General features: G+C 44.7%; 1 protein-coding gene across 4 annotated transcripts in view; it reads right to left on the bottom strand.

The window, feature by feature from the left end:
* Nucleotides 1-1,809: 1,809 nt before the first annotated feature.
* The window catches only part of SMARCAL1 (SNF2 related chromatin remodeling annealing helicase 1), a 303,996-nt gene continuing 284,449 nt past the window's right edge, over nucleotides 1,810-21,356 (bottom strand). For all 4 annotated transcript variants that reach the window (XM_069227057.1, XM_069227058.1, XM_069227055.1 and 1 more), the window contains exons 15-17: nucleotides 18,711-18,811; nucleotides 7,758-7,854; nucleotides 1,810-2,112 (exon numbers count right to left, since the gene is read on the bottom strand). In XM_069227057.1, coding sequence (XP_069083158.1) covers nucleotides 1,909-2,112; nucleotides 7,758-7,854; nucleotides 18,711-18,811 — 402 coding nt within the window. In that variant the 3' untranslated portion in view covers nucleotides 1,810-1,908. The remainder of the gene's footprint in view (nucleotides 2,113-7,757; nucleotides 7,855-18,710; nucleotides 18,812-21,356) is intronic.

Here is a 21,356-nt window from a genome sequence, read left to right as displayed (position 1 = left end):
GGGGTGAATGTTAGTTATCTATTTTCTAAAAATATTATAGGTAATTGTTTGCATTGGGATATTAGTGGTGGGTAAAATTCAGATTCTCCTTTTGGTTGGAGAATATCCAAATCAGCAGTTTTGTGTATTTTGTCCTTTGTCTGTTTTAGCACTTTACCAAAGCGAATAGTCCTTCGTCTATTACAATGCCGGGAAAGCCTTTAATTGAGGGAGAGGGAGAACGCCGTACACGGCGGCTTTCGGAGTGAAACTGTAAGAACTCTAGAGGAGCGCAATAGGGTTATTATCGGCACATTTGTTCTCAGAGGAACGTGTGTACCGGCGAGGGTTTTCGGAGGAGATTCCCTTAGCGGGGTAAGATTTTTTGTTTTATGTCTTGAGGAGCCACAAGAAGGTATAAACTAACTTCAGAGCGTATATTAGGTGGACGCGCGTTAGGAGTGCGGTTATCCATTTCAGCTTAAAGCTGGGTTGGGGAGCGGTCAAGCGAGTGTATCTCTGCTCAATACTACGTGGTGTTGAATTAACACGCCACCTTAGTTTAATGAGGTTGTGGAAAGTAAGATGTAATTTTACTTTTCATATTTTAGGACGAAGTCTGGGGAAATTTTGATGTACCGAGAGAAGGAAAGGCTATGTTTCAAACGTGACAGCGGGATTAGTAGGGAACTGGAATTTAACTAGGTATATCATGTTCTTAGGATTATCGGAGGTAATGCATGTTCGGGTATTTTTTACCAGGGTTACTTTAGATTATCGGTGGATTTATTTGTGCTGTGACAATAAATGGGTGTTTCTTTATTATATGGTAGTTATTGTGCATGTTTTTTGGACTCTCTCTTTTTAATTTTTGATGGTGAGATTACTAGTGCATGTTGAGGGCAGCCACGGTTGGGTGTTTACATGGATTAACTCTGACATTCTCTTAAATTTATTTGGGCATGTGATATTAATCCAATCATGTGATATTGGATATAGATCCTCACGCATTTACTATAGCTCTATAATTCTGTTCAATGAATTTACTATTTTTACAGCAAGAATACTCAATCTGTATATAATGACTCTTGGGTTCCAGAATCATTGTTTAAATGAAGCGACTATATTCCAGCCCTGAGGAAGTCAAGTGACGAAACACGTGTTGGCTGTAAGGCCGTGACAAGGAACTCTGACAATTTTGTTTCATTTTTGACTTGTCCCTAAATTCAAGGAGTTGATAAGGACTTTGGGAATATTTGTGTCCAAACGGAACAGAAAGTGGACTTGGATGAAATGTCTCACGTGCAATTAATCTATTTGGAAAGAGATGGATAGACATAATTGGTTTTGTATGATTTTGATATAGATATGTTCAGACTAATTATTGTGGGGGAGTGAGTATTTAAACTAGGTTCCCATAATATACAGAACACAAAGACTATTTGTTCAGTGTAATTTGTATGTATGAATATAACCACAATCTCAAGTGGGGGTATCGATTGCTTAAATAAGAGTACTGTGTACATCCTAAAATTCTAATCATTACACCTGGATTTGTACTTGAGAACAACGGGTGCCACATTGTATACAGGTAGAGTCTGACTGTTTGTACATTCAGCATTTGGGGTCAGGGTGTATTCCCCATAGTAGTGCACCGTTGTAAGTAGAATAGTTAGTGTATAAACTTTTGAACCAATTCCTTGGTGTACCATATTTCCCCTTGAAATACACCTAGTAGAGTACAGGCCACAAATCTCATATGGTTAACCAGCTTTTCATAAGCCATACTCATTACTGAAACACTTAAAATCACAAGGCACCTCACTGGCATCTTTTTAAAGTCTGTTTATTTTCATATGGTTTCAAAATACAAAATATAATATAACAATGATATAAACCCTTATAAGAAATACGAAGACACTTTTGCTGTCATTCTTTTCCGAAGAAGTCCTCAATTCTCCTCTTCTTAGATGAGCTTTCTGTGTAAGTGCTTGCTGTGTCCTCGGGTGTGAGCTCCAGCTCTGCCTCCTGGCAGGCATCAGCAGCTTCCAAAAGAGTGGCCTCATCTATGTCATCTTCACTCTCCGCAAACGACCTTTGGAAGAGGTCATAAATAGTCTTTTGCTTAGGATCCTTTGGGTAAAAAACACATACAACAGAAAGACAGTCACTTTAAGTAATATTGGAATATTCACAAAGTCTCTTAAGCATGTACATAAGTTTAGGTTTTAGAAGTATCACTTTAAAATGTAACAGGTTAACAGCCAGAGCCGACCTAACAGGCAAATCCCTCTTTGAGATCATTACACACTTGTGCTAGCTCATCCACGTCCTGATCTTCTCTTTTGTGGCAGGAAAAGGACAGGTGGAGGAAGACAAGGAAGAAAAATAAGGCTGCCCATCACTACCATTATCCCTTCTTCCACACCCAAATGATACATTTAGAGAGAGACATACATATGAGAGAGAGAGAGAGAGAGAGAGAGAGAGAGAGAGAGAGAGAGAGAGAGAGAGAGAGAGGAGAGTGTGCTGGATGCAGAAGAGAGATCTATAGATCACAGATATGAGGGAATGATCTGTAAAACAAAGATTTGCAACACATCAGAAACAGGGATAAGTGAGAGAGACATGAGCAGGGTCACGCGAGAGAGACCAGATACAGATTTCAAACATATGGTTGCTATAATCTGGTCCATTAACGGGTTAATTTTAATTTGCCTGACGGGTGATTACACATATATACACACTATTTTGCATTGTCATATAATCTTCAGTTCCAAGCTTCAATACAAGCCCATGTATACTTCGTATTTCTGAACTTGGGGTAACTGAGCTCATCTTTTCCACCAACATGTATGTGTGAGCGAGGCAAGGGGAAAAGGCATCTATTTTTATGAAGATACCTAGTATACCAATCTGGCTTACGGCAGTGTCGTATCATGTATATATGTTTCTTGATTTATTACCTTTTGTTACATTTCTATGGCTACTAGATTAAGAGAAACAGGAATGAGGGGGAAACACTAATGAACAAGTTAACTACCTTAGGTAACAAATTATCTGTTAGAGCCACCTCCATTCCCCGCCAGCCACTTCGTCACACATGCTGCTTAGCCTCTGCGTGGCTGGGGGACTTGGGATCCAGCGTCTGCATGGATCAGGGAGCCAGTGGTCTAGTCAGTCGACCGCTCCTCGGCTGCAGCATCCAAACCTTCCTAGTTTGGTACTTCCCCACCAGGGACCAGTTAGCGGCAGGATTCGCCATCACCTGCCCCGCTGGAACACCATCACGTCAGACAGGTGGGTTTTGCAAATAGTCTGAAAGGGCTACTCCCTCCCTTTCAAGACTACCCCTCCATGCCACCATCGATCAGATGACTGAGGATCACCAGGGACTTCTCTGCAAGGAGTTTATAGCTCCCTTGGCCAAGGGAGCCATAGAGAGGGTCCCTGTGCAAGAAGAAGGTCATGGTTGTTATTCCCGCTGCTTTCTGGTGCCCAAAAGGGACAAGGGCCTCTGCCCTATCCTCGATCTCAGGTCCCTCAATCTCCTTCTCAGGAGAAGTTTAAAGTACTCAATCTGGCTCAGTTCCTTTCTGTCCTGGACCCAGGAGACGGACTTGCAGGACGCTTATTTCCATTTTCCATATCTGCCTGCCCACAGATGTTACTTGCGGTTTGTGGTAGGTCACGAGCATTTTCAATTTACTGTGCTCCACTTTGGCCTAACTAGCGCTCCTCGAGTGTTCACCAAAGTCATGATGGTAGTCGGAGCTCATCTGTGCAGGCTGGGGGTTTCAGTCTTCCCCCTACCTCGACCCCAGGCTGCTGAAGGAGGGCTTGCCCCTGGCTGTCAACTCCAACCTCCACACTACAGCGGACCCTCTGCATTCGCTGGGGTTCACTATAAACGTGCCAAAGTCACACCTGGCTCCCTCTCCGACGCTCCCTTTCACCAGAGCTGTTCTGGACACAGTGCAGTTTCGGGCCTATCCTACTGAGCAGCAAGCCCAGGATATCCAGGCTATGATACTGATGTTTCAGCCTCTATCCTGGATTTTGGTGAAAATGACTCTGAGGCTGCTGGGCCTCATGTCCTCCTGCATCCTGCTGGTGACTCATGCCAGATGACATATGCAGGCTCTGTAGTAAGACCTGAAGTTCTAGTGAGCGCAGCATCAGGGGTATCTCTCCGATGAGGTCCAGATCTCGGAGGGGACTGCGCACGATCTGCAGTCATGGCTTCTGAACCACGATTTGGTCAGAGGCAGATCCCTCTCCCTTCCCCAACCAGATGCGACTGTAGTGACAGATGCGTAATTCCTTGGATGAGGTGGCACATGGGAGAGGCAGAGATCAGAGGCATCTGGTCTCCATGGGAGTCCGAGCTCCACATCAGTCCTTTGGAGCTCAAGGTGATCAGGCTGGCCTTGAAAGCATTCCTTCCCTCTTTCAATGGAAAAGTAGTGCAGGTGGTACTGCAACACACAGGGCGGGGTGGGGTTTTGGACCCTTTGTCAGGAGGCTCTCTGCATCTGGACATGGCTGCAACATCAGGACATATCCGTGGTGGTTCAACATCTGGCGGGTTCTCAGAAAGCCAGAGCGGACAAACTCAGCCATCAATACCTGTTCAATCATGAATGGCGTCTCCATCTGGAGGTGGCGCAAGGTCTCTTTCAGCAGTGGGGAGAGCCTTGGTTACATCTGTTCGTCTCTGCAGAGAACACACAATGTCAGCTGTTTTGCACTTTGGAGTTTCCAATGCGGCACTCGCTTGGCAAAACGTTTCGTCTCGAGTGGAACACAGGCCTCCTTTCTGCCAATACCACTTCTGCCCAGAGGTCTCAAGAAGATCAAGAACGACCGGGCCCAAGTTATTCTGGGCACCCCTTCCTTAGCCACGAAAGGGACGAAAAGCAGACTGAGGAGGGCAAGTGGCAGCAGCGAGGCCAAGGGACGGAACTGGGCCGTAGCCCGGGACTCCATAAAGCTCCAGAGCGCCCAGTCCGCTCTGTCCCCGAAGAGACGGGTGCCATCAAAGGGCATGTCCATCATGTAGATTGAGCACCCCCTCAAAAGTCAGATATCTGTAGCCAGGCGTGGTGCCTCAAGACCACAGTCAAAGCAGTGATCTGCCCAGAGTCAGTCGTATCCAGCGCATATTGGATTATGAACTTGACTGCGTCTCTCCCATCGGCAACAGCCTGGGAGGAAATGGCCCAGGCCTCCTCTTGGACCTGTAGCAGCACCTGCGCGCCCTTGTCCCATAAAGTATGGGTGTAACGGCCCAAAAGGCATGCAGTGTGCCAGAATGGAAAAAGAAAACATCTTCTTCCCCAGGTGGTCCAGCCTCTTTGATTCCCTATCCGGGGCAACGGAAGGGAACAAGCCATGGGATGTGGAGGCTTGGATGACCAAGCTTTCATGGGTAGGGTGTTGGGTCAGGAAAACTGGGTCGTTAGGCCCAGGCCTATGGCAGCGGGCTATTGTCCTATTAACAGGAGCCCCTGTGCTTGGTTTGGACTAGGTCCCCAGCAGGACATCATTGAGGGCTTCATTAAAGGGCAAAAGAAGTTCTGATGTGGAAGCCCCAGGCTGATGCACCTCAGTCGGGAGATTGTTCCTGACAGCCACCGAAGGCAGCTCGAGGTCCAAGACCTCGGCTGCTCTCTGCACCACCATGTAGTAAGAAGCCTCCTCCTCTGAAGCCACGGTAGGGGGGTAAAGCATAACAGCATCAGGGGAGATATCAGACAGCTAGCTTCACCCAGTTTCTGAGCCCAGTCCATAGGGTCTTCAAGCTGGAATTCTAAAGGGTCCAGAAACCCCTCTATACTCTTACCAAACTCATACTCATAAGAAAGAGGGCCAGGATCTGAACTAGGGACCAAGGTCCCCACCAAAGTCAGAAGCAGCGTTGAGCGCCGTCGCTCTGCGTCATAGTCGGCAATGAGTATAGGATCGATGCCGCCTGGGGGCCCAGACTGTGTAAGGAGCGTTGATGCCGGAACTGTTGTCGGGGAAGGTTGCAATGGCACGACCGACAACGGATCGGATCCGGAAGCAGATCTCTGGGTGCTCCTCAGAGTCGGGGCTGAAGCCACCAAAGCGGAACCCGAAGGGGCCCCTTCTGACCCTGTGGGGCCCAAAGGCTCTCCAGCCGGGCCGCACTGCCCAAAGATGAGGCGCATGGCCTTGTAAAATTCCTTGAGTTGGGCACTGATGGCTCCAGCTCCCGGAAACTCAGGGAGGCGCGGAGCCGACCCAGAAGTAGACTCCGAGGATGGAGGCCTAGAGCGAGGATGTTCCTTCTCCCGCGTAGCGTCACCTGACCAACAGGGTGAAAACTAAGAACGTGTGTGCTTCTTTGACTTCTTCTTAACCGATTCTCCCAATGATTTCAAACGGGGAGGAGTGGTGATGGCTCTGCAAGCGTTCTCGGGACCTTCCTCTTGACAGAGACAGGGAGCGATGCAGAGCCAGACGCCGGGCCTCGAGCAGCTTTAGGGACCGCTCCCTCAAGGCCTTCGGGTTCATGGCCCGGCAGTTGAAGCACGACTTTGGGTTGTTGTCGCGCTCCTAGCACCACAGACACACCTGGTGTGGATCTGTCACCAACATCATGCGGCGACAGCAGTCGCAGGGCTTGAAGACGGTCTTCTTTGATGACACCTCAACGCACCAGAAGCGGTCTTCTTTGATGACACCTCAACGCACCAGAAGTAAAAAAAAAAAAAAACTTCAACAAAAAGTCGAAAGGCCAGTCAAAAAGTTACTTTTAGGGTAGATCTCCAGAGCTGTGCACTGGCTGAGCATAAAGAAAAGAACTGACATCAGCATGCCTGTGTGTCACCTATATACGACTCGAAACGTCATATCCAGTGACAACCACATCAACAACTGACACGGGGTCGACTGATGCTACCCAAGGGCTGGCAAAGATAGTACTCAAAGAAAAATGTCTGGATCCAGACTGACGCCTGGGGGAAATTCTAAGGTAAGGAATCTGCAACTAGAAGTCTCTATCAGATATGAGGAAGCACGGATTGTCAGAGTCCCTATGCCAAATAAATATGTCTGGTATTCATACATTCAGGATTCCCAAGGGGACTAGATATCTAAGACTACCCAGCCAGCTAACATGTTCAGGTGTGGTTATGCGTAACAGAAAAGTCACATTTTTGGAAACCGCAAGCAAAACAATACAAAACCCACATTTTCAGCACAGATGCCTAGCCAGCTGACGTGAAGCATGGACATCTGTCAAGCTCCAAAAGATGTAAAGAAATAACCCTGTTATTCAGCTTCTTTTTCCATACTTGAAAATCTAACAGGCAAGATTAGCTGTAGAGTATGGAAAACCTTTACATTTGAACCCTAATCTGTTACAATAACAATCACGGAAAAGATTAGGTGAGGCAATGGAAAGCAAGGCAGGGTCCACAACTACACAGAAAGGCTTACAGTGGATATGTACTTGAACACACTTCAGGCTCTTTACAACAGGTAGTGCATTTCTGCCCTGAAAACAGGTAGAGGCATTTTCAATGAAATAAAAAGTTTGAGCTGAGAATATAAGATTACACCCTCCCCCTCGCCCCACACCACCACCACCACCACCACCACCACCCCCCCATCGGCCACTAAAAAGGTGACTAGCTGGAAGTATTTCAAAGCAAAAAAAATGGAACCTTCTCCTAAATAATATAGGTCAGGAAACAGCAGCTTCTCTCTAGGCTAGATTGACTTTGGCATTCCTTTGAAAAGTCTGTTACCTTGTAGAAGAAATCTGTAGATTCTGTTGTCTGGGAGAAATGATCTTCAGACAGCCCAGCCTGACCAAGCACTCTGATCTTCTCTTGGATCATGGGCCTGTGGGAGAAGCAGGTTGTTAATCAGACTGAAGCAATATGTTCCAACTGCACATTTATTCATCATGGTGAGGAGACAAATCCAAATTACAAACCTTCTGGAGTGGCAAAGAAAGTCTGCTTGCCAAGTCACTTTATCCAACAGAGAGTAATGCCACTGTTACAGAAAACATCACTTCTTGACTCTTAAAAACAGATAACCAAGGTAGATGTTCTGCGACCCAGGAACACACTGTAGGTGGCTGGACAGGATCTGAGCTGATTCATGGAATGTATGTACCAGACACAGCAAAACCAAATCATTTCTAGAATGTGGCAGTCCATAATGGATATAAGATGGTAGAAAAAACACACAAATCAATTGTTTTACTCCGTAGATACACTCATATCAGTGGTAAATTGGAGCCCAGGGTAATGAAGTCTTCATTTCCATGCTTGCTAAAACACTGTAGACCTCACTATGTAATTACAAAATCACTCTGTGCTTGTCTCATGGCTTTTAATTCTATTACTGACTTAGGGCCCATGGCAGCTCTGACAAAAAACTGTCCTCTGCACCTACCACCCCCTTTGTAAACAAGAGTCTGTTCATTGTGCTCCTAAGTGTCACCAAATGTCTTCTCAGGATTCCTAGTTCTACAGCCACACTTCAAAGAGCACATGTTCACAGCTGGAAGTCTCCACCACATCTTTGGTCCCTATGCCACAACCAAAAGTACAGATTGAAGTCACTGTACCATTCTTCAGAGGTTTTTGATATATAACTTCCACCATCTTAATATGTAGGTCTACTGAATGAATGAGCAAATTAAATACATATATATTAAATAAGGCATTTAATTAGTTCCTGTGCATCTCAATCCAAGGAGGCTGTTGTAGCAAGATTGAGGGTGTGGAGGATAAGCTGTGTAAGATATAGAGTATTAGTTGAGAGGGGTGGAAACACATTCCTTCTTCAGGTTGAACCACAAAAGTCACTATATAAACGTGTCCATAACCCTCTGGTAGCCTGGCACAAATGCAGTCAGGCGTAACTTTAAGGTATTGGGAAAGTATTTATGCTTCACTCAAACAACATAGAATGAAAACACAACAAAAGAAAAATCCCAAGAAAAACAGAGTAAAACTTAATAAATAAAATGACAGCAAAATGACAAACATCCAATCAGCAGAACTGGAATTATTATATTTTTAAGTTCTAGGTGAAAACAGCACATAGAAGCACAAACTGCCTCTCACGGGTATCTGGTCCTGCTGGACAGGGTCAACGTCACACGTTCAGGCAAACTTCTCACAGTCCAAGTCCACACAGAGAGCCTCAGCTGGAGCTTCACGTTGGCAGGGGCACGAGGATCAGGTCGTTGTGGGAGCTTCACACTGGTGGTTTGACGCAAAGAGAAGGTGGTCACTGAACCTTCATGTTAACGGGAGACACAGCGGCCATTAGTGGCATGTACGGTCGCAGAGTTGATGCAAGCAGCAGGTCGTCTCTGAAGCTTCGTGTTGCTGGGTGTTGCAAATAGTCATTTGGCACGAAGAGTCAGCATGAGGTCGCAAGGAATCCAAAACTTCGGAATTTTCATCTGTTCTGTTTGTGGCAGGAAGAGTACCCTCCTACACTAGACAATGGTCCAGGACCTGGGGGCACCTCTTAGGAATCAGGACTCACTACAGCAGAAGCTAGCAGCAGGACTCAGGTAGATCCAGGTGTGTTGGTCAGCTAGGCAGTTGCTGGGAGGCATCTGGAAGCTTGTTGTGTCCCTGTAGCTCGAACAGGAAGGTCAGCCAACTGACCACTGGAGTCACCTCTGGGGATCCTGGCTTCAAGGCAAGCAGGGCAGTCCTTCTGAATCCTCCACATGTCCAAAAAGTTTCTGATGAGAAGTTCCGAGGATGCTATTCTTATACCCAGTGCCAGTTTTGAGGATGCTATTCTTATACCCAGTGCCAGTTCTGAGGGTACTATTCTTATACCCAGTGCCAGCCTGTGGGTGACCCCTTTGTCAAACCTTCCCCCTTTCCTGGGATTGGCTCTAATGTGTCTGAGAGGACAAAAGCAGGCAGGCCAAGGTGTGAGCTGCACTTGTCAGTGGTATGGCAGGCAGCCCTTAGAAATCAAGAAGGCGTTTGCACATCTGTGAGGATATGCTTTGAAGGATGGGAAGGTCTGAGTACAACCCTCTCAGGACCATCCTTCTTAGGAGAGAAACACCCTGCCCCGAAACCAAGGCCTTTAGGTCCCCATGTCTATAAAGATAAACATCATGCCACAGGAGACTCCAGGCATGTGACCCTGGACATTGACAGAAAGGCACATTTGGTTTAGGCAGAGAAATGCCAACTTTCTAAAAGTAGTAAATATAAAAAAATTAACCCAGTACGTCCTTGTGGGCTTGAGTGTAAATAAAAAATAAGGTAAATGTGCCAACAAGGGACTTATTTATAACAAATGTATATAGAGTAAGTCATATATGATTTAAAGATGTTCAAATCTTAGTAGGATTCATAAGGAATTAAACCAATAACAATTTAATGTGACCCAATCACAAAGGAATGAAACCAGAGGTGTATAGCCACAAAAAAGCGTTTGTATTTCGTACAATACGACAATATATCCATCATTAAACATGAGTTTAAAGGGGTACCTAAACCAAAACATGTGCAGTTACATAGATGTGGTAGATAAAATGGTATCAAAGTTCTTGTTCCACCATATGTCCATATAACGATAACCTACTCAGTGAAAATATCCAGACTCTGTTTATACAAATGATGATCTAAGACTCTACACTGGAGGATCAAAGGTGAGTTGGGTAGCGCATTGACGTTTCGGTCTCAATGGCAGATGTGAGTGAGACCATCATCAGGACTTGCAATGAATGGTATAGAAGAAATATCCCCTTAATATGCACTCTCAAGGACAAAAAGGCTTTTCTGTTATGAATAAAGAACCAATAATGACCTTAATCCGGACACAGCAACAGTTGTCAGCTAAGTCAAAGCTGTGCCGTGAAGGGATCAACGAGGGGACACAACATCTCCCACTCGTAAGAGCAAGCGTCTCACTGTGAGAGATCCTTGCTCTTACGAGTGTAAGACATTGTATCCCCTTCATTGATCCTTTCAAGGATTTTAGAAGTCAGAATGGCAAATAATGACCTAGTAAGGTGTCAGAAAACATATTTTCAGAGCATTGCAGCAGAACAATAGTAGTCCACAAGGATACAACAAATTATGATTTTAAGAGGACAGAGAATGCTTCTAAAGAAAAAGAGGGGGTTCCATGTGTATCTCAAAACAACCAACGTTAATAAAAAAACAGGGGAGTCATATAGGGTGCAAGAGCTATATTCCCCATATAATATATATATAAAGAAAAAGAAAGTTACGAGGACAAGGAAAAGTGGGGAGATTAGAGAGGGAAAGGATACCCCAAACTATGGAATTTAAGCAGTGTAGGAAAGTACCCTCTTTCTTGGCATGATTACCCCCATTTTCTGCCTGTTGTCAGTATGCTTGACTGTGTCTACTGGGTTCCGTTCTAACCAGGACTCCAGTAGTTTTGCTCTCTTTCCTCTAAATTGTACCCTTTTCTTCCCACAATTGGCATAATGGTCCCCCCATGTAAGTCCCTAGTATATGGTACCTAGGTACCAGGGCATTGGGGCTTCAGGGGATCCCTATGGGCTGCAGCAGTTATTCTGCCACCAATAGGAAGCCCATGCAAACGGTTCTGCAGGCCTGCCATTACAGCCTGCGTGAAATGGGTTCACTACAGGTCACTACACCAGGTCACTATAAGTCACCCTTATGGTAGGCCCTCTCAGCCCAGAGGGCAGGGTGCAAGTACCTGTGTGTGAGGGCACCCCTGCACTAGCAGAGGTGCCCCCACAAACTTAAGATCCATTTTCCTGGACTTTGTGAGTGCGCGGATGCCATTTTACGCGTGTACTGGACATAGGTCACTACCTATGTCCAGCTACATAATGGTCAATCCGAACCTGGGCATGTTCGGTATCAAACATGTCAGAATTATACCCCAATACTGTTGCAAGTATGATTCCATGCAGTCTGGGGGCTCCTTAGAGGACCCCCAGCATTGCCACCACCAGTCTTACAGGTTTTTCCGGGCAGCCCAGCTGCTGCCACCCGTCAGACAGGTTTCTGCCCTCTTCCTGCTGGATCTGATCAAGCCCAGGAAGGCAGAACAAAGGATTTCCTTTGGGAGAGGGAGGTAACACCCTCTCCCTTTGGAAATAGGTGTGGCTAGCTTCGGAGGGGTTGCCTCCCCAGGCCACTGGTTTGATTTGAAGGGCACATTTGGTGCCCTTTGTGCATAAACCAGTCAACACCGGTTCAGGGACCCCCCCCACCAGTCCCTGCTCTGGTGCGAAACTGGACAATAGAAAGGTGAGTGACCAATCCCCTGTCCATCACCACCACAGGGGTGGTGCCCAGAGCTCCTCCAGAGGGTCCCTGGGTTCTGCGATCTTCTTTTCAAGGTTGGCAGTGAACAATGGGAGCATCTGAGAGGCCAGGCAGGTGACGTTAGAGCCCCTTCCTGATAGGTGCTTACCTGGTTAGGTGACCAATCACCCTTTCAGGGCTATTTAGCGTCTTTCTCTTGAATGGGTCCTCATATTAGGCTTGCAAGATTCCAGCAGGACTCCCCTGCAACCTCGGCTTCAACCTCTGGACACTGGAACCGCGACTGGACCCTCCAGGAACCGATAAACACTGCTACAACGAAGAAGACTCTTCTGCAACTTTGTTTCCACGTCTCCTGCCAGCTTTGCAACATTTCCCTGGCCGTGCATCCTCAGAAGACTGCAACTCTTCAGCCTGCACAAGAAGAAGGAATCTCCCTGGGAGTGAAGGAGTCACTCCCCTGCAACCGCAGGCACCTACGACAAGCAACGACCGGCTGCGTGGATCCCCTCTCCTGCTGAGCTGTATGGATCCTGCATCACGGGTGGTGATCCGGAGTAGCCCTCTTGGTCCTCTGTGCCAGCTGTCCAACTTTGGTGGAGGTAAGCCTTTGCCTTCCCATGCAGGACAGTGCCCCCGTGCACCGCGTCTCTTGCAACTGCCAAGGCTTGTTTGCATCTCCTCCAAGGGATCTTCAGGCAATGTGTAGTTGCAGCCCCCAGCACTCCATCCTGCAAAGTACAGCCTCCTGCGTGGTCCTCCTGCGGTGTGCGATCCACTTTTGTAGTGCTGTATAGACTTCTTCTGCAACTCCTGTGTTCCCGCCCTGTGGGACACCTGTGGGTGCTGCCTCTGCTCCTGTGGACTCTCTGAGACGCTGAGGGTCCCCTGTGACTCCCCTCTTGGGTTGAGTCCTCCTGGGCCTTGCTGGTCCCCGGCAGCACCTCTTTTACACTAACCACAAGTTTGCCTTTGCCAAAGGTTGTTGGTGGGATTCCTGCACTGACACCAGTCTTCCAGCGTGGGACTCCATCTGCATCCACCAGGAACTCTTCTCCGGCTCCAGTGCTGCAGTTCTGGCCTGTTCTTCATCACCGTCGACCAACTCCTGCATCCACAGCTGAATGGGTAGTAGCTCCTACTCCTCCTGGACTCCACTGTGACTCTCTCCACAGGTCTGCTTTCTTCAGGAATCCACAGCTGGTTTTCTTGCAGTCGTCTGGGTGTCTTGTTTTTCTTCTTTTCCTCCTTTTGGGTGGTTTGGGGAAAATCCAGTGTTTTACTCCCGCATTCCTGCCCGCTTGAGGGTACTGTGTTACTTACCTCTGTGGTTTCCTAGTACTCCCAGCTCCCCTCTACACACTTTACTTACATAGGTGGGGTACCTTATTCGCATTCCATTTCTTTAGTATCTGGTTTGTGCTCCCCCTAGGGTCACTATTTTTTATTATATTTTGCCCTGTTTTCTAACATTGTCTATGCCTATTTCCGATTGTGAGTGTATACATTTAGTGTATTACTTACCTTCTATTGGTGGGTTGCCCTTCTAGTATTTTGTGGTGATTTGTTCCAAAGATAAAGTATCTTTATTTTTGTACAACTGAGTTTTTTCTTTCATGTGTGTAAGTGCTGTGTGACTACAGTGGTATTGCATGAGCTTTGCATGTCTCCTAGATAAGCCTTGGCTGCTCATCCACAACTACCTCTAGAGAGCATGGCTTCTAGAAACTGCCTACACTTCACTAAGAGGGGATACCTGGACCTGGTATAAAGTGTAACTACCTTAGGTACCAACCACACACCAGGCCAGCTTCCTACAAGCAGGGCAACAAAGACAGATCAAACAGAGTGAGAAGGCGGTCAGGCTATTAAGGAGCAATGGAGGGAAACGACACATGCAATCCCGTGTGGAGCAGTCTAAAATGTCGTCAGGGGTAAACAAGCAGGAATCCCGTAACAGGGCAAGAGTGCAAGACGTTTTTGATCCAGAGAAGGGCAGAAAGAGAGAGAGGGGGTGGGGGGGAAGCAAGATTGGGTCAACCCCATGAGAAGTGAACGCCCTTAGCAAATAGGTGGGAAGGAAGCAATAGGAGGTCAGTAAAGGCTAAAAAGTCAGAATACCATGGAAACAAAATCTATGGGTTTATCTAAAACCATTACAAGGGAGCAGGAATGAAAATAGATTAAGGAAATGAATCCTGATGAATCGTTCCCAACTCCTGTTTTCCCGCATGAAAATGCATCAGTCTGCGAGAAGAATCTCCAGATGTTATAAAGCAGGTAGGATCTGCCACAAGTATAGATGATAAAGGGGTGACTGAAGTTCTACTTTTTTCAGAAACTGTAAAGACCGCTCTGGTAGAAGCAGAGGATGAGAGCTCAAGAAGGCATCAAACTAGTTCCAGCGTGAAATAGAAAAGAAACAACTTCTGAGTGATAATTTGTTGAGATTTCATGCCCGGCTGTGCCTTACACAAGTTGACTTATAGTTACATGAAAGCCACAGTAGAAAATTGGTAAGGGGAAAAATAAAAAAGGGAGTATTTGGGTGACCCTCGCTTCAGATAATCATAAAGGGATGGTATACAGAAGGAGAGGGTTTTCGATTGGGAACCGCTATGAATGTGTATCAGATACCCTTACATATCAATTTGGAAGAGAACATGGGGGTATGAGTGACCTAGACTAGGAGAAAGGTACTTTGCACAGCCTGTTTGTTCGGTCCTGGAATATAGGTGCATTAAGAAAACTAACAACCTTGGAAATATTTAATGAATTGCAGGAAACGTATCCTCTTTATTTATTAGATGCAGGGGTAAAGTTATTTTCTGAAATTTTGCTGCAGCTGTTGAAAGACTGGGTAGAAAAAACATAACAAAATCCCTCGACACCAAGGATGTTTTAAAGAGGGTTACTCAACATTAAGCCATTGTTTTAGTTTATGGACACTGGCAAGAATGTCTGCAGAACGAAGGCGGAAACTGATCTGCTGCTTTATTGACTTTTGTGCTGCATTTGGTTTGGGGCACCGTAATATGCTGTGGGGATGACCATAACCTAGAAATCAATATCTCTAGGCCCGAGCTGCGAGTCCTGTCTAAAAATTGTACTAGGGGACAGGGTATACAGCATATCTAAGTGAGAAAACATCTATACAATTTTTAAGAAAGTCATAGGAAAGAGATGATGTGCCATGTGTCAATGCGTTGCCAGACCCCTCTCTTAGACAAGCTCTACTGAAACTCATATCCGGACTAAATCCTGCTTTGAAAATAAGGCCATAATACTAGTTGCCATCGTTGACAAGGGAAAATGCACAAATGGGCTGAACATAAAGTGTGATAGTTTATGTGTTTTATTGGGTTGAGATAAGTTTACAGAGGCAAGTAAAATGTTTTTAGAATAGATATGTTTGAAATATGGCGTCTTCGACGTAAGCAAAAACCTAATTTTTAAAAATGGAAAATAAATATCGGGATGAGACTTGTGCAGTTGAGGTTCTTGTTAGCAGTAAAGGGAAACTTTACAGAAGTTTTACTCCATTAAATATATAGGTTATTAGAGGACTACGTTTTAGTATTTTGTGGTGGTGTTTTAATGATTTAGGGTGATGTTTGTAGGCACAATATTGCAATGAATGTTTAGTGTATATTTAGAGGGAAATGTTTATTGATATTTTGTATGTATTTGTTAGCTGAATTTATTTTTAGAAATATTTATAAGACTAAGGTCTTAATAAACATAATTTGACTGACTGACACTATATCTGAACCAGGCTTTGGTTCAGCATTTAGAAATTCTGGATCCTGCCAAAGTGTCCTATATTTTTCAAGCGGCACAGCGTGTCTCCTTCTGTAGAAGGGGAAGTACGGAACTATTCCTCTGTGATGTCAAGTAGGCCAGGTACTGAAGGCAACAAGGGGTTTGTGTCTTGGAACTGTCCACTGCTTCAGATGTTTTAAAATCACCAAAACAGCTGGTTACAACACTTCCAGAGGAGCACTCGGTTTATGCACGTACCCGACTAGGACCTTGTGAAAGGCTGTAATGTCGCTGATTAGAGAGGCAAGAGAGGGAATGCAGAGGGTGACATCAGTGTGCAATAGGAAGGAGTATCATGGAAGTCCAAAATAGGAGATCTGGATGGAGTAGGAGAGCTGTGTTTGCTCCTCCACTCTGGAGTAAGATGAGAAGATGCTAGGGACCTGTGAGGAGGTGTCGGAGTTGGTATCCTTTTCCGTAGTGGAAACATTGATGTTGGCTTCAATACCATCCTGGGAGGCGACAGCTGTGAAGGTTGTAATGAAACCTGAAATGGGTCCTCGAAACAGATTATTGTTTTTTATGGTCTGAAAGGTAGTAGTTGTGGGTCCAGTGTAATAGGAGGATGCACAGCTTGAGGAGGCTTGGACAGACACTCTACTATCTTTTTTAAAGTCAGAGCAGGTAAAGTGGAAGATAAAGTTGTGTCACTTCAGGAGACATGTGGGTGAGGTGATGACAGTCGTGGAGGATGTAGTAGTAATGCGGAGGCAAGCAACATAATAGACAGGGATGGGGTAGCCGTCATATGTACCAACATTCTAGGTGCTGGTGAAAGTCTTGTTCTTTTCTGCGTCAATAGTGATGGGGACTTTGATGGCGTCCTATGTTTTTCCTCTTCAATTTCGAGAGGTGTGGCCACGACCGGTGTTCTGCTTTTAAAGTCAGTGTTGAGAGCCCTACTGATGTCAACAGTGAAGCTGGTTTGGATGTCAATAGACAGAAGGTTTGTATACATGGATCGGTGGATTGTCTTCTATATTGACGCTGATCTTGCATGTCATAGAGAATGATGTAGTCTATGTCTTTTTTTTCTTGAAGACCTCCTCTCTCCAGTTCTACCCTACAGGTGAGTCCTTTTCAGGAGCAGGCTGCCTTTCAGAGGGAGCATGAGAGGATGTCTGCTCTAGTCTTTTCTTCTTCCCTTTTCCTCAACTCACGTCATACATCATTCCTCTGAACCTTATGGACTTCTTGGCCTGTCAAAGTCCTTTAGGGTTTTTATTTATCAGATGTTACAGTCTTTAACTGAATGTGAAACAGGTAGGCACACCACACAAACCTTGTGGGGGTCAGACAGCCTTTTTCCTCCCACTGGAGGGACACTTCTCAAAAAGAAAAGGCATTTCTGAGGAGAACATTTTTCAAAACAGTGCAAAAAACTCAATTTACTCGGTATAATGATGTTAGATATGTTGCTGAAAGTGAAAAGGCAAAGTTTTGCTAAAATGCTAAATATTTGTAGTCAAAGAATAGAGGTGTGAAACTTCACTTGTGCTCAGAGTTACTACTCACAGTAGACGGAAAAAAGATCTGCTTGAGGCAACTGCTGAGTACATCATGGGCAGGGGAAGCTCCTGAAGAGACAGCACTTTTCTTCACCCCTCTATGCAAGCCTATCATACTGCATGTTTCCAACATTTTATACACTTTCACCCCTTTCTTGCACATCAGATGCTCGATGCAGGCTTGAAACTTCTCATTTAATGTTCCTCAGTTTATTCTCAAGAACCAAATCTAACCTCAGGCTATTGCAGGGTGCCGCTCTTCATAACGGCAGATGAACACTAACACCATGTGTGACCTTTCAATGGACACTACATCCATGGAAAGTGCTCTGGGGTTCATGCATGGAGCTGAGAATTATTCTACACTTATGATTATCAGTGCAGATCATACGATGCAGAAAAACCCCATGCCTTACTCCAATTAATGCTGGATGAAACTCACACACTGCCTCAGCCCTGACCCCACTTCTAGGAGGGCTGACATTAAGCACACTGAAAATCTGTTGTCGGTATTGAAGCAGAGATGGCTTGAATAAGGGAGCAATCTCTATCCCAAAAGACAGACTAAAGCACCACTAAGGGCTATATCTTCCAAGCGGAAGAAGCTGGTCAAAGAACTGCCTGTAGACTATGCATGAGCCAGTTTTCTGCAGATATCTGTGTCCTGTACTGAGTCAAAGTGTATTATTATGTTTAAAACTGAAATGAAAAAAGTAACAGCTGACCTTTTACGAAGAGTTACAAGGGACATCCTTATCAATACCTAAAAAGACTTCTATTGACGCCATCTGAGGACCAGATCATAAGTATAACAGAAAATAGCCAATTTAGATCATCACATGCTCACATAATTCTGCAAAGTTAACCCACGCTGAAGGAAACACTGTGGAGAGAAAAACACTATCCCCTTAGGAAGTGCAGGGTTAAAATCAAAATAATTTCCTGTATAAGGCGTTTAAAAACTGCACAGCAAAATAAGGCCTTGAGATAGATAAGCTTCTGACCCACTCAAGACACAGTGGATGTATGTCCACAGATCTGGCTTACAGTACTTCGCTGGGGTACATGCTAAAGGAAAAAGGTTATATGTTTGCCATACCATAGAAAGTCGTCAGCAGTGCCCTTCGCTACAATGTAGTGGATATTCACAGAACTTGTCTGCCCAATCCGATGCACACGATCTTCTGCTTGAATCAGAACCTAAAAAATAAATCAAATGCAAGTAAACACTTTGGAAAATCCACAAGAACATGTACTCATTTCACCACTAAAACTTTAGATTGTCAAATGTCTGCTTATAAGAATTGTGTTTCCTTGTTCTCTAAATGCAGTAGGAACTGCTACGGCGCAAAGGCAGGTTCCTACTACTTAAAGATGATCCAAATAAAAATACATATTTCATAAATTTTCACTTCCAAGGGAAGGGACTTGTAACTTCTTGACAGTCGGCAAGCATGGCAAATACACGGCTTGCAAGCTGCCACGATGCACTGTAGGCTGGTCTAAGACTATGGCAATGTGTGGTACTTCTGCAGGACCTACACATCTCTTCCTCCCCCTTTTCAGGAGTGAAAACTGAAGAAGGAATGCACGGAGAGCACAATAAATGTAGAAAGTCACAGTATAGGTAGTTTGAAGACCAGCCTCGACTAATAGCGGCAGCAAAGCCTTAAAGAACATGTCCGAGAACTGTAGGGGTAAAAGCTGATGTACAGCGATGGCGAAAGAGAGTGGGCGTGTAACAATTTTCATGGAGGAGTTCCATTTTGAAGGCAGCACTTCCACAGGATGACCGCTTAGAGATTTATGGATCATAAATATTACAGATGGTGATGCAAGCATCACCCTGATGCTTGATACCACTTAGATACTTAACTTCAATTCTATTTGCAATTTCCACCCGGTGACTTTCTTGAAAGAATAGTAAATCTAAAGACCAGAAGGCAGTGGGTTTACATAAATAAAATCAGCATTGCAGCACTTGACAGACCTTTGAGACTCCAATGGGATACTGGTAAATAAACACTTGGGCGCAAAAACAAAACCCATCTGTGCTATGCTGTGAGTGAAATATTGGATTCTGGAAGCGCTAATGCACATTATTTGTATTTTCCAGCATGGCTAAGTTGCCCTTATAAGAAGTTTTGCCCCACCCCCAACAAGTCAGTGTATTTATGTCCCAGAAGGTTCTGTCATCATTGGTTTCGACAACCTTAAAGCTGATTCTTTGATCAGGCCCTCAATTCTCATTTTCCGGATAAGTTAAAGACCTAGCACAAGAGGATGAGTTTTCTGAGGGATTCACATGGTACAATGCAGCACAGTCAGCCTGGTGAACCTGACTGGTCATGTCAGCCAAGACCTCTTTTACAAATATTACTGCTGCGATCCCAGAAAAAGCAGTTTTAACAGACTTAATAATAATGTTATCCATATGTGAAACAGTAGGATATTTGTTTGTGGTCACATTAACTTCTCCTTAGATCTGAAAGTTTTTGTATGTTCTTGAATGGAACTATTCTGCAATCACCATTTTAAAGTGTTGCTGAATACTGGCTGTGTCTGGGAGTAGTGCTCTCTTAGAACACAGCATTCAAGCTGTCTCTCAGGTGTAAAAGGATTCTTTCAAGTCAGGCTTGCTTCAATGATTGTCTATTGAGTGGTTTTTTAGCTAAATGTGCTGACGATTTCCTAGAAGAGAGAGAAATCGAGGCCCAAGCCAGGATAAACTTAAAGTCCATGTAGTTCCCTGACATGGTTTTGGTTGGGAGCGTTGAATGTTTTCAAGGTTCGATCCAGTGAACAAGTGTTCGCCTTTAAACCCTAAATTATGATCTTGCCTACTTTAGGCTTTTCAAGGGTGGTGTTGGTTTATAAATGAGACGCTTTTCCTGGAAGCCCGCTGTGCTTAAATGGTCACTTCATCAATATAAGCTGCTAGAGCTGAGAGAAAGTTACCCTAAGTGTTACTGGAGCAGTTTCATTGTTGCAGTAAGGCAACTCCTCGGATGTGGAAGTTCAATAATTTTTTAATCAAATTCTTCAAATAATTAACCTAAACTCTTAAGGATTTCTCTCGAATTTATTCCTCATTCAAAAACTGTCCATGACTGATGTTGAGCTTGTAGGGTTCTTTTGCTCTGAGATTAAGGGTTGAGCCATTGTCAGCTAACAGCATGAATTGTATTTCATCAACATTTGACATAACACACATATCAGCAGTATCGATGTCATGTACCAGGGATGCCAACAGACAGTCCTGCTTAACACCCTCTGTTGATAAAAAAAAAAGGTTTTGCTTATTCACAAATGGAAAGTCTACGCTGGCCCATGGAGTCGGAAAATTACTTTCTTAAAATTTTGATCTTAGATTCCCATACAAACAATCACTGTCTGTCAATTTGAAGACCAGTCAGAAATCTAATAAGGTTGCAAAAGAGACATCTTTGTTTTGCATGATGATTTGAAGATTATGTGCATAGTTAAAAAAAATAAAACAACTGATCTATGTGGACAAGTCATTCCACTTTACCCTCATTATCGATGAGGTCTATTGGTACCTTGTTGATACCAACAAGTTGAGATCAGTTAGTTGCTGCTGCTTGTAAAGTGGGCTAATAATCCTGATTTTAGGACAAACTGCTTCATACACGAAGACTGGAAATACTAAGGCTACTGCTGTGGGTACACACTTGATCTGTTCAACGAGCTATTACTGAAAATTTAAGGCAGATACAAAACATAA

This window comes from Pleurodeles waltl, chromosome 3_2 (genome assembly GCF_031143425.1).
Source record: "Pleurodeles waltl isolate 20211129_DDA chromosome 3_2, aPleWal1.hap1.20221129, whole genome shotgun sequence".
NCBI lineage: Eukaryota > Metazoa > Chordata > Amphibia > Caudata > Salamandridae > Pleurodeles > Pleurodeles waltl.
The sequence above is the reverse complement of the archived record's forward strand: the minus strand, read 5'-3'. Positions and strand labels throughout refer to the sequence as shown.